This window comes from Coregonus lavaretus (assembly GCF_964263955.1).
Source record: "Coregonus lavaretus genome assembly, chromosome: 6".
Taxonomy (NCBI): domain Eukaryota; kingdom Metazoa; phylum Chordata; class Actinopteri; order Salmoniformes; family Salmonidae; genus Coregonus; species Coregonus lavaretus.
This window is the reverse complement of record NC_139993.1, coordinates 6,367,784-6,381,820: the sequence shown is the minus strand read 5'-3', so window position 1 is coordinate 6,381,820 and position 14,037 is coordinate 6,367,784. Positions and strand designations below refer to the sequence as shown.

The 14,037-nt window shown below is 42.3% G+C and overlaps 1 protein-coding gene across 3 annotated transcripts in view; it reads left to right on the top strand.

Moving 5' to 3' along the window:
* The window catches only part of LOC311131623 (E3 ubiquitin-protein ligase SMURF2-like), a 73,372-nt gene extending 61,118 nt beyond the window's left edge, over window positions 1-12,254 (top strand). For 2 of the 3 annotated variants that reach the window (XM_084164698.1, XM_084164697.1), the window contains exons 12-20: window positions 247-463; window positions 2,484-2,587; window positions 2,891-3,005; window positions 3,305-3,483; window positions 4,671-4,808; window positions 5,509-5,629; window positions 5,888-6,089; window positions 8,933-9,008; window positions 9,508-12,254. In XM_084164698.1, coding sequence (XP_084020824.1) covers window positions 247-463; window positions 2,484-2,587; window positions 2,891-3,005; window positions 3,305-3,483; window positions 4,671-4,808; window positions 5,509-5,629; window positions 5,888-6,089; window positions 8,933-9,008; window positions 9,508-9,607 — 1,252 coding nt within the window. In that variant the 3' untranslated portion in view covers window positions 9,608-12,254. The remainder of the gene's footprint in view (window positions 1-246; window positions 464-2,483; window positions 2,588-2,890; window positions 3,006-3,304; window positions 3,484-4,670; window positions 4,809-5,508; window positions 5,630-5,887; window positions 6,090-8,932; window positions 9,009-9,507) is intronic. The other variant, XM_084164699.1, reaches the window with a different exon arrangement.
* Window positions 12,255-14,037: the final 1,783 nt, after the last annotated feature.

The following is a 14,037-nucleotide window of genomic DNA, read 5'->3' as shown; positions in this document are numbered from 1 at the left end:
GAGGGAATGGCCGGCAGGGATGTAGCTCAGTTGGTAGAGCATGGCGTTTGCAACGCCAGGGTTGTGGGTTCGATTCCCACGGGGGGCCAGTATGAAAAATAAAAAAAATAATGTATGCACTCACTAACTGTAATTCGCTCTGGATAAGAGCGTCTGCTAAATGACTCAAATGTAAAATGTTTGATTTCATATTGCATTCTTTTACTGTTAACATTTTATCATTTCTGCTCGTGTCTCCCTCCCCAGTAGTCGTCAGTCGAACCAGTTGAAGGAGCAGCAGCCCCCCCCGCAGGTCCCGGTGTTGTGCCCAGCCCAGCTCCCCGAGGAGGCCGAGTGCCTCACCGTGCCCAAGTACAAGAGGGACCTGGTGCAGAAGCTCAAGATCCTCCGGCAGGAGCTGTCCAATCAGCAGCCCCAGGCAGGACACTGTCGCATCGAGGTCTGCCGCGAGGAGATCTTTGAGGTAAACTAAGGGACCCTGTGTGAAAACCCTGTACAAGTGTATGATTGATGGCTTAATTTATACTGTATCGTAATGGATTGCATTTGCATGTATATAGGTAGTGCTTTTTCACTTTACATTGAGAGGCATAACTCACTCATCTACCACAAATCAAGCATACATTTTAAAGTAGCCTACACACAACTTCCTAATATTGCCCTCAGAACAGACTCAATTTGTCAGGGCATGGAATCTACAAGGTGTCGAAAGCGTTCCACTGGGATGCTGACCCATGTTGACTCCAACGCTTCTCACAGCTGTGTCAAGTTGGCTGGATGTCCTTTGGGTGGTGGACCATTCTTGATAGACACGGGAAACTGTTGAGCGTGAAAGACCCAGCAGCGTTGCGGTTCTTGACAGCCCTGTGCGCCTGGCACCTACTACCATACCCCGTTCAAAGGCAGTTAAATATTTTGTCTTGCCCATTCACCCTCTGAATGGCAGACATACACAATCCATGTCTCAAGGCTTAAAAATCCTTCTTTAACCTGACTCCTCCCCTACACTGATTTTGAAGAGGATTTAACAAGTGACATCAATAAGGGATCAGACTATGGTCAGACTATGTCATGGAAAGAGCAAGTGCTCTTAATGTTTTGTATACTCAGTGTACACACTCAAATGCATACATGTAAAAATTATAATACAGTGCATGCTCATAAAACCCAAACAAGCCTTTATACTGTAAGAAGTGAAAATATATCTAAACATACTTAAACACACTCCGTTACAAGTTTCAAACATGCACACCCATACGATTTCTAGGTTGCTTTGCACCCATTTACAGTCTACAAGAAAAGGCCTACGACAACTGTGCAGTTTCGATTCGCAGTATAAACCAAGCCAAAAAGGCCCCTTCAAACACCACAGCTCCATCTTTCCTTCTCCTCCTCCCAATCCTCTGTTCTTCCACGGCAAGGCATTCTTTCAGGATGAGAGAGTGGGAGGGAGGCCGTAGTGGCAAGTTTCGGGGACAGACATCGCTCGGCGGTACAATTTGAGCAATGAGAAAATATGACTCAATCCTCGGGACGTGACAGCCAGGGGGAAACCAAGTGCGAGAAAGCAAAGCGAGTATGTGTGTGTGCACCCTGCCTGCGATTGAGTCTGGTTTTCAACAGGGACTGATGGCATTGTTTGCAACTGACCAGTGCACTGTAATTTCCTAACTAATAACCCTTGCTTCTCCTCGAGCCTGCTTCCTGTGCGTTGCTGCATTCACAGTTGCAACACTCCTCACAGCTCTGTGCTGTGGTGGCAGGAGTTTGTTTTTGATGGCAGCCTTCATGAGTTTCTCTGGACCCTGATAGAGGAAAGAGAGAGGGAGTGAGAGCGAGGGGGGGGGGAGAGAGAGAGAAGGCCCTTACGTAATGTAAAGGGTGCTAGTGCACATAGAGCCCACACACACACTCTCTTGCCCAGGCACAGATGTCATGGTGTTGGTGCATTCCTGCTGCTTTCCCCCAGGCACCACTAGGGCCTAGTCTACCAGGAGAGAGAGAACAAGAGAGCGAGAAAGAGGGAAAGCGAAAGAGGAGAGGAGTGTAGCGCTGTCAAACAGTTCTGGATGGTGAGTCGACTAATCTGAGGGAGTATTATGACAATGGTAAATTGTCGACTGCATATTGTTGTACTCTCTGCCCCACTTAAAAAAAAAAAGAAAGAAGAAAAAAAAAAAGATTTTGGTGGAATTCGGATCCGGCACATTGTAATCCACTGTTGCTCTTATTGCTGCATAAAACAACTCACTGTTTAGAACAGAAACAGTATGATTGAGGGTCAAGATGAATGGCCTGCAGGTTGGCCCATTTTAAGATTAGGGGTGTATTCCTTAGTGCAAACTGTAGCAAAACATTTTGCAACAAAAACTAGAGTTTCTATTGGATCAATTCAGGTAGGACCCTCCCCGTTTGGTTCCGTTTGGTTCCTAGTGAACACACCCAAGGTTAACATACCCATGCCCTCGTTTGTTGTGTTACAGGAGTCGTACCGCCAGGTGATGAAGATGCGTCCCAAGGACCTGTGGAAGAGACTGATGGTCAAGTTCAGAGGAGAGGAGGGCCTGGACTACGGAGGAGTGGCCAGGTACTGCAGTCATCCACACCAGGCTCAAACACTGTTCAGTAATACCATGAGGTCCACCTAGTGAGCAAAACAGTCAATCAATGGTTTTCAATGTCTTTTCAACCAAAAACATGACTTTTCAACATATTTTCAATGTCTTTTCAACATTTGCTCATAGGGCAGTAGTCCAGAAACAAACAACCTCTGTGGAAATTCACGTTAAAAAAGCTTTTGTGGGGCGTGTGGCCAACATGCAACCCAAAATAATGGTGTGTTTATTATGCTGTTGTCACGTGACTGACAAGATGTCTGTCTGTCCAATAGGGAGTGGCTGTACCTGCTGTCCCATGAGATGTTGAACCCCTACTACGGCCTGTTCCAGTACTCCAGAGACGACATCTACACCCTGCAGATCAACCCCGACAGCGCTGTCAACCCGGTGAGAAATGGATACATAGAGAGACACATAATAACAGAGAGGAGGAAGGAGAATGAGCCGCATACAGAATTCCGGAGAGAGGGAGACTGAAGGAGGTGGAGATATGGGGAGAATGTGAATAGCATTTTCTTGATTCCTCGTGAACTCATTGGATGAGAAGGTCAGAGGGGAGGGACCTCGGTATAATAAGCTACATTTATATCAAGCTTTTCTCTACAACACAATAGTGACCACACTCACACGTCAATCCCCAAAATATGCATCGATGCCAACCTCATCTCTCCCTTCCTCTCCTCCAGGAGCACCTGTCCTACTTCCACTTTGTGGGTCGTATCATGGGCATGGCGGTTTTCCACGGCCACTACATAGACGGGGGCTTCACCCTGCCCTTCTACAAACAGCTGCTGGGGAAACCCATCACCCTGGACGACATGGAGTCAGTCGACCCAGACCTCCACAACAGCCTCGTCTGGATCCTGTGAGTAGGAGACACCGATGCAAGCAGACACATACAAGGCTCTAAAGTGCGACCATTTTGGGCGCATATGCTCCTAAATATTTTGCTGTGTGACTTGGAATGTTAATTTGGGAGCATCAGTGGGCCTAGAAAAAAAAACTGCCAGATAATAATTGTTGTAATGATTAGGCTTCACTGTATCGCTGTTTCCGAGTGCCCTAGAGAAGAAAAAAAAAACTATTCTCGTCTCTATCCCAAACTGTTCAAAGGTTGTGACCCATATTATCTGCGCTACATTTCTTCCTTCTATAGCGCATTGGCGCTGCAGCTGGAAGCATCTCCAGTGACAGGACGCATTTTACATTCATAAACCATGTCGTGGGCCGTTCTAAAATGACTCGCGTGCCGTTAACACCTTGTTCAGTCATGGTACCTTATTAGCTAGCTAGCTAACAACCTGGTAACTTTACAAGTATATGCAAACATTTGGGGGCACTGAAAGAATGGAAAAGGGATAGCTTCTTCAGAAGATCAATGATCATAGCAATGAATTAATGACTGATTTGCATGTTGTCAATCAAATGTCACTGACATTCTTAAAGAGACAGTGTACAATTTTCAATATAATGCATCTCAATAGGAAACAGTGCTTTTACACAATGTAGAAACCTAATTATAATAAACAAATGCCTTTACAGGCTTACATATTAGTTTCTAGGGCACAAAATCTGCTTAAAAAATTGCTAGAATTCATATAGGCCCAATAAAGGCTATCTCAATCAATTAAAAAATCGTATTTTCTAGTGGTCCTAAATTGTATGTGGTGTTCCTAACTTTAAGTTGGGAGCACCAGTGCAAAAAAAATTGATTTTAGAGCCCTGGACACGTACACACACAGATGCACACATATACACACAGACACAATTATGCACAATTGAACTTACGTGAACACCCGGAGACATACATACAAGCACAGCCATACATATTCATACACACACAGGATAGCATGTGTGTAATGTTTATGAGTTTGCACTTGTATACAAACTCCAACCTTAAACTGACATGTTGTTGGTTGTTTTGTATCCATGAAATGCCACTAAAACAACACCATGAACAAACTACTCTCCCATCAACACTAGTGCCCTCTGTTGACAAGACATCCTAAAACGTCCAACTATTAACTAACATTTCCGTCTTCTCCCCTCCAGGGACAATGACATTACAGGGGTGCTGGACCATACATTCTGTGTGGAGCACAATGCCTATGGAGAGATCATCCAGCATGAACTGAAGCCCAACGGCAAGAGTGTCTCTGTCTCCGAGGACACCAAGAAGGAGTATGTCAGGTATGGAGGAGGAGACCGCAGCCGCTGCCTGGGTCCACGCACGCATGCACGTACACACAACCAACACAATACACACAGCAACCATCATCATCATCCCTCACATCTCAAGTATACACCTGAAACATACCTTGTGATGGAATGATGTCGTTTGTCTTACAATCAATGGGTGTCATTTTTTAAATTAGATTTAACCTTTGTTTATCCAGGTTAGTCTCATTGTGATACAATGAATTTTTCAAGAGAGACCTGGTCCAACCAAGACAGCAGCTACCAGCACAGTAGTCTCTTCCCCCATCCGTAACTGAAGTTACGTCTGTCGGGAACATAGGGGATATGAGGGTTAAGAGGAATAATTCCTCTGGCACGCTGGTTTTTACGTCACTTGTTATTTGGACGAATCACGATGAAGCGGAGATGGTTTTTACCTGGCATCTTTGAATTTCGGAAGGGGAGGGATTCTATTGGCTCATAGATGGCCAAGGATTTCAAAGGACTTCGCCTCTCGCACTAGGCCAAATCTCAACGCTCCCCCCCCCCCCCCCCAGAACCAAATTTGAATTTGGTTCTGTCTTCCCAAGATTACCAGCACAGCACCAGACGTGTCCCCCAGCCCTGGTTTTGGTTGAACTGCTGCGTGGATTTCACATGTTGCAATGTTGTATTGACTTAGGTCTTACCTTCTCTCTCTCTCTCTCTCTAGGCTGTATGTGAACTGGCGGTTCCTCCACGGCATCGAGGCTCAGTTCCTGGCCCTGCAGAAGGGCTTCAACGAGGTCATCCCACAGCACCTGCTCAAGTCCTTTGACGAGAAGGAACTAGAGGTATGTAGACAGTTGCATTTAACATGGTTTAGGAAAGAAATGATTCACTTACTGGAAGCATGACATCATTTCTCAAGAGCATACATCTTTGTGTGGGTATCCTGAATGGGGGGGAAAAGGTTCCATAATGAATCTGAGACCATGGGATATACTTTTTAAATGAAATGAAAGGTGACAGCTATCATACTATTTCCCACGAATATACACCCCTTCAAACCATCTAATCAACTATTTTCTCCCCTCTCCTCCCTACCCCAGTTGATAGTGTGTGGCCTGGGGAAGATCGACATAGCGGACTGGAAGTGCAACACACGTCTGAAGCACTGCACCACGGACAGCAACGTGGTCAAGTGGTTCTGGAAGGCCGTGGAGTCCTACGATGAGGAGAGGAGGGCCAGACTGCTGCAGTTTGTTACCGGGTCATCTAGAGTCCCACTGCAGGGATTCAAGGCTCTACAAGGTAAAGAGATGGGGAGTGTGTGTGTTGGGGGGGGTGGGGGTGGAGAATGGGTGGTGTGTTTACAGTGCCTTCAGAAAGTATTCATACCCCTTGACTTATTCCGCATTTTGTTGTTACAGCCTGAATTCAAAATTGATTACATTGATTTTTTTCTCACACATCTACAGACAATACCCCATAATGACAAAGTGAAAATATGTTTTTAGGAATGTTTGCTAAGTTATTGAAAATGAAATACAGAAATTGCAAATTTACATAAGTATTCACACCCCTGAGTCAATACCTTTGCCTTTGGCAGCGATTACAGCTGTGAGTCTTTCTGGGTAAGTCTCTAAGAGCTTTGCACACCTGGATTGTACAATATTTGCACATTATTCTTTAAAAAATTCTTCAAGCTCTGTCAAGTTGGTTGTTTATCATTGCTAGACAACCATTTTTAAGTCTTGTCATAGATTTTAAAGCCGATTTTAAGTCAAAACTGTAACTAGGCCACTTGGGGAACATTCAATGTTGTCTTAGTAAACAACTCCAGTGTATATTTGCCCTTGTGTTTTAGGTTATTGGCCTACTGCAAGGTGAATTTGTCTCCCAGTGTCTGTTGGAAAGCAGACTGAACCAGGTTTTCCTCTAGCATCTTGACTCCCTAGTCCTTGCCGATGACAAGCATACCCATAACATGATGCAGCCACCACCATGCTTGAAAATATGAAGTGGTACTCAGTGATGTGTTGAATTTGGCCCAAACATAACGCTTTGTATTCGGGACATAAAGTTCATTTCTTTGCTACATGTTTTTGCAGTTTTACTTTAGTGCCTTATTGCAAACAGGATGCATGTTTTGGAATATTTCTTATTCTGTACAAGCTTCCTTCTTTTCACTCTGTGATTTAGGTTAGTATTGAGGAGTAACTACAATGTCGTTGATCCGTCCTCAGTTTTCTCCTATCACAGCCATTAAACGCTTTAACTGTTTTAAAGTCACCATTGACCTTAAAGTGAAATCCCTGAGTGGTTTCCTTCCTCTCCAGCAAATGAGTTAGGAAGGACGCCTGTATCTTTGTACTGACTTGGTGTATTGATACACCATCCAAATTGTAATTAATAACTTCACCATGCTCAAAGGGATATTCAATTTCTGCTTTTTTTGTTTGTTCTACCAATAGGTGCCCTTCTTTGCGAAGCATTGGAAAACCTCCCTAGCAAAGGGGTTGAATACTTACTGACTCAAGACATTTCAGCTTAAATTTTTTATTAATTAGTTTTAAAAATTCCACTGACATTATGGGGTATCGTGTGTAGGGTCAGTTACACAAAATCTCAATTTAATCAATTTTAAATTCATGCTGTAACACAACAAAATGTGGCAAAAGTCAAGGGGTGTGAATACTTTCTGAAGCAACTGTAAGCATCATTAGCTTTTAAAACAATTAAATCTGTTTTCTTTTATCAAATGTTGGAGCAGAGTGAGGCTATCGCTCCACTAGCCTACCTATTGTACCTGCAGTGAGGAGGATTCACCATCTTCATTGATTGTTTTCAGAATTTATCTGCAGATGATCACCAAAAAGCCTACCAGTATGCAAATTAGGGAGCCAAATGAACGGCTATCTTACCAATGCGACGTTGTATGATTTATGAATAGCAAGGATATATGAGATCGACTTTATTCAGTCAGTTCGACACCAGTTCTAAACTAGTCATGTTTTGTCAATCAAATCACAGTAAGCCTTTGCACTAGCACTTTGTGGCTGCATATGAAATACGCGAAAGAAAATAAATGAATGTGCCAGAAAACAATAGGCTAAGTGGATTTCGACTCATCACCACATTTATATGGGACGTGCAAATTACATTTTACATTTTAGTCATTTAGCAGACGCTCTTATCCAGAGCGACTTAGTTAGTGAGTGCATACATTTTATTTTATTTTTTCATACTGGCCCCCCGTGGGAATCGAACCCACAACCCTGGCGTTGCAAACGCCATGCTCTACCAAATTGACTCATAGACGATGAAAGAGCATCATGCTCTCACCCTCCGTGTAAAGACGTGACTGTAACCACAGCGTACACAAAACACACACCCAGGTAGCGGGAGGCGGGACAGACAGCAGACTGTCAAACCAGCGGTGCATCCCTGTCATCGCTCACTTTGTGACTGACAGGCGCCTGTCCTATCAATAGATCGCTAGAATATGTAAAATTCTGACTTGCGAATTGTAAAAAAAAAAACGAATTAATTTAAGTGGGAAAAGTACCCAGCTGAAAGTGAGTTTGTAACTGGCTATATAGCCGACGGCCGATGCTAGTGGAAAACACTGATTCTCTCAGACTGCCTGAGGTGACCCCGTCTCCATGACAGAGTCGTGGTCGACCTCAGTGGGTTTGGTTAAATCCAGACAGACAGGAAGCCCTGGGGGAACAGAAGACCTCAGAGTGCAGCTGTGTGTGTGTTTCTGAGTGTGCGTTTTTGAGAGTTGATCTTTTTGTGCAAGCCGTGTGTGCCTGTGTGTGTGAGTCTCTGTGTATGTGTGTCTGCGTGTCGGTCTGTCTGTGTGTGCCTGCCTGTATGTCTCTGTCTGTCTCTGTCTGTGTCTGAGGCCGACCCAGCTGGCTTTCTGAACGAAAATATACAGTATATCAAATATACACCCAGTGTTGTTAAAACAGCAGCCATGTTTGTTCATGTTCTAAACAGTGAGTTCAACTGGTCAACTGTCCTGAACTGTCTGACATCTATGTGTAGAGAAATGGAATGATGGACAGCCTGAGAATTTATGCTGACTCTCTTTTTCTCTCTCTGTGTGTGTGTGTGTGTGTGTGTGTGTGTGTGTTACCCTCCAGGTGCCGCAGGGCCCAGGCTCTTCACCATCCACCAGATCGATGCCAACACCAACAATCTACCCAAAGCCCACACCTGGTGAGTACAGTTACAGTACCACCTCCCTCAGTGCCCCCTGCTCCACTTAGACACATAGATACACACTGCTACAAAACTGCTACGCAATACATTTAGCCTTTATACAGGTTAGTCAATTAACAACATATTCTTAATAACAATGACCTGTCAATGAGACGAAGACATGTTATGAAAAGGGTGTCCAATCTCTCATTTAATATAGTATTACTGGTTTTAAATGCATGTCCAAATCCAATATTCATGTTTTGTATGTAGCACAGTTTAAAGATAGAATGATCACTAAATTATCACAGTGAATTATTGAAATGTTTGTTTGTGTCAGTTAATCCCGTAAGGGATGGGTTGTCAACTGGCAATTTGACACAAAAATAAAATGTCATTCATTCATCGATAGGGGAAGTTATAAAGGTGCTTCGAAACTGTCCACTCAGACTAAAAATGTACTCCTCTCTCTTCCAAACTCTTTCTCTCCCCCTTTTCCCCTTCCCTCTCTGTCCAGCTTTAACCGGATTGACGTTCCCGCCTACGAGCACTATGACAAGCTGTACGACAAGCTGCTGACAGCCATCGAGGAGACGTGCGGCTTTGCTGTGGAATGAGTGACACATCAGTGGGGAAGTGTGTGTGTCAGCGTGTGTGTTTTGTGCGGTCAGCGCAGCAAGACTATAGACTCTGCTGTCACCACGGGAACCCTGCAACGTTCAGGCACGCCCACGAGGATTGTGACCACACCCCTTTCTGCTGCCCAGTCCCCCAAGACAATATGGAGACCAAGACTGCAGAAGGACAGACTGAGAGGTAGACCACACGGGAACACTCTCCTCTCTCACCGCATTCTTTTTTTAGAAATATCACTTCCTTTTTCAGCTGCTACAGACGATTGACGATTACTTACCTTGAAACCCTGCGAGAATGCCAGCTTTTATTTAGTTTTTAGTTTTGTTTCTTTTTGTAGTAGCTTGTATGTATGTATGTATGTATGTATGTAATTATAATGGTGAAATCCACAGTCCAAATACAACCAGTTTTGTGTTGGACCAGGAGTTTTTCCTGACCGAAGAAAACTGGTGCCTAGTACGTGCGTTCCGTGAAAGCATTTTTTTTTTTGGGTGGGTCATCTGATGCGATCGAATGCCAAGGTCCAGACTGCAACAAGAGTATTTTAGAGAAGTTATGTTTGCTTTGGTCTGGGAGAGAGAAATATGAAGGTCAACGCTGAGTAGATGACTAGGGCCAGGGAGTTTTTCCTGACCATGAGCTAACCAGGAGAAACTAGGTCTTACTGATGACCAATACAGTCTCACACAGCTAACTTCCTGCCACCTTGACATCAAAAGCTAATAGACATGCTAACCTCAACACCTCACCCCGTCCAGCTACACATAAAGTAGACCTGTTGCGCTTTGGTGATAGTCTGAGTTTAACTTAACGCTAAAGATCATTATAGCACATTGTACATTTAAATCACATCATAGAAATTCCTTATCAAACGCTCAAAGTGGGTCATTATTGAGTGGAACTCTGTCCCAGGGACCAGGCTAGTTGAAAGCAATTCAAGGAAGATGTCGGCGTTTTCAAAGTGACATCCAACCTAAGATGGCAGGAGATTTTTTTCCCCTTGCCACTCTAGAGCACTTTACAAACTGAATGGCGACAAAGGACATGCTTTCTTCATATTATTAAGTTAAAATAAATATACCACATTTTATTCCAACCATACTGCATTCAATGGAAATATACAGATAAAGTATATCTACCTGTAATTTTGAGTATATATGTGTACAAATGCATACCTATTTTGTATATGGCTTGTTCCTATTTCTATTCATTTACATGCTAGCATGTTGGTGTTATCACAGACCTCTATTCTCAGGTGAAGTCATCTTCCTTTTTTTGTGAGGCTGACTTGTGAAAGGGGAGAGTATCTTCTGGTTATGGAAGCCGTTGTCAGGTCAAACCTGTGACCTCTCTTTGAGGGAGAGCTGAGTGCATAACCTTTTAACCTTTTGGCCCCTAAGAGACTGAGGTTGGGACCAGAGGGCGCTCTCCCCTACTAGAGGTTTTTGTCTAGAATGCAATACAGCTTTTGTCAAAATGGACGTTTCGTAGAAGGTTTAGGAGAATTAACGTAGCAGGTTAGGAGAATTAGGTCAAGGTTAGGAAAAGGGTTAGGGTTAGCTAAAATGCTAATAAAAATCACCTTTTGACATCAATTTGACAAAAGCTGTATCCCATCTAGAAATGACCCTAATAGAGCCTCTACCACAGCCCTTGCATGAATGGACTTTTTAACAATATTTATTTGCTATTATTTTGTCCCTTCTGAGCAAAATGTGTGTTGACATGCGAAAAATTCTGTTGAATGTTTTTTAATGCTGCCTGTTTAATAGTCAATGGACGTGGACTATGACCATGGACTGTATTCACCTGCGTACACGCAAAACAAAATAGACCCAATCCAGTGTGTTCAAAGGTAAAGCTGATTTTCTTCAGAAAGACAATTATCAAGTGTCCTGAAATTGTGCTTTTGTGCAGTATAAGATATTGTTCATATGTGGTGGATCACACGCAACCTTTTAATTTTACAGAAAATGAATAAAATGCATTAAAAAAACAATACATTTTTGCACACGCAGACACGTGTTGCCGTTATAATCAGCAACTTCCATCTATTTACTAAATAGTTAATGGACTGATTGACTTTTTTGTAGATATATACGCGTATAGATATGCACACACAAAGCTCATGTCCAGTGCACACATACAGTACCGTTTTCTATTATCTACGTCGAACATAATTGACTTTCACTCAGTCTTATGAGGAGATGGTATTGGAAGAGGTGGAGTTGTTTCTGGATAAGAGATCAGACAATATGGACTGTTGCTTCTCGTAGCATGCTTTGCCAGCCGAGTGTTGCCACTTTTAGCCGACCGGTGCAATTTCTCACATGGTGTAAAACCCACTTTCCTTTCTTCCGTGTGTGTGTGTAAGTATTGTGTGTAAATGAGTTTTCTTCTGATTAAATTTGCAAAACTTTTGTCTGAAATGTTAAAATGTTTTTGTTTCTCTGTCTGTTTTGTATTTATTACAGTGTGTGTTCATAGTTTTTTCACATCAGCTGCTCTGTGAGCTTCAACTGACACTGTAAATAAGAAAAATAAAAGCGGAAATTATAAACCTCTTGTACCCTTGCAGAAAACAAGCAATAAACTCTATGCTGTAATAATGCATAATGTTTCATAGAATGACGTTATGTTTTTTCTTTCCTAGGTCTCACATAAAATGAAGGGAATTGGTAAGACATTTCATATGTAAGATAAATTGCACACACAATGAGGGTAAATTATTTCCCATGTAGGCTCTCAATTGCAAAATCCTGCTCAAAATCCATCCTCTCCTCATCTCCCATTCATCTGCAATGATTTGAAAAGTCTTGACAGGTGAAAACAATGTAGTGGGAGCTCATTAAGATGGCTTTCACCAGGGCTGATTTCCCAAAAGCATCATGGACTTTGCCTTAACATGCTTTTGGTCAGTTCAGATCGGTGCCAATCCCTGGAACGAGTGTCCTTGACACTGACAGAACACACAGGATTGATTAGTGATACAATTGATGTTCTCACGCCTATATAATAATGTCTATTCATATGGGGGAAAATTTAGACCCGAGTTTAGCGTAAAATGATCTTTATTCCTATTTTAATGCAGTTTTCTCTCTGTGATATTCTGATTTTTACCTTAAGCATGGGGGAAATGCCAGTGCCAGCAGGGTAGGCGTTTGGGTTGGAGATCAAGGAAATGGAGGTGTGGCGGCTTGTGTCTACAGATACTCCATATTCTGACTTTGACTTTATTCCAACACCTTTATGCGCGAGGAATCCATGAATAAGGTCAAGAGAACCTGTCGGTTTCAAGTAGAAAAAGCATCTACTTTCTTATTTTCAGATAGAAATGACAGCAATCTCCATGTCCTAATTAATAATTATGTAAATGAGTAATCCGTTTGGATAAGGGCATTGTAAATATAGGCTAAATTACAATTGTGTTAGATCTATTTTACCTGGAGATTAATGTGAATCTAGTCATGGCAGGAAACTGACATGACAGGTAGGCCTATTTATGCGCCTTTCCTACAGTGAAGTATGAAATGCTGTGCCATTATGCAGAATTTTTATTGTATGGCCTTATAATTTGTAGGGATTGAGACGCAAGCCAAATTTTAACCTTTGTGCTCCCTATAATGTTTTAATCATATGCCCCTACTTTTCCTGTTAACTTCAATTTAATTAGTAGACTATAGCATATGTTCAATATTATTAGCCACTATCGGTAGCGACCATAAATAATAACCAGGTAGGGCCCATATTCAACTGCCAATTTAGTGTTTGTTCCCTTCCCTACATATGCATCATTCCATTACATCATTTGATTTAACCTACCTTTATTTCTTTCCTCTGTAAACACGGTGACGTCCTTGTGGTTGTGGCTGAGAGTGAAGTAATAGTGGATAATATTTAATGAAGGCCAAATGCAAATAGTAAAAATAAATCGGGGACCTATAGGCTTCTTAATCATTATGGAGCTCACACCGTTACTTTGAAGACTTGGCACTTGCCATCACACAGTCTCATGATCAGCGCAGGCAATTAGTGTATATTTATTATACCATACTATTATATTCTCCATATTATAATTATATGGGCATCATACTTCCAACATTACCATTGATGAACTGAATGTGGCAACATTCAGAATGAATCAAACCACCTTTTTATTTTGTGCTATAAGGCACATTTTCCATGAAGTAGGATTCATTCCCTAAAAATAAATTATTTGTAAAATCTGTGTTTTTACAGCTACCCATGTGTACTGAACGGAGACAAATATGCAAATGTTTTCATGGCCATCTTTCTATATTCTGAACCATTCTCCATAGTCTACATTCAAGTCTTGCACTGATCAAATTAAAAGGTACACCATATTTAAAGGGATTGCTTTAGAGAAATTAATAGATAAACTAATTGAACA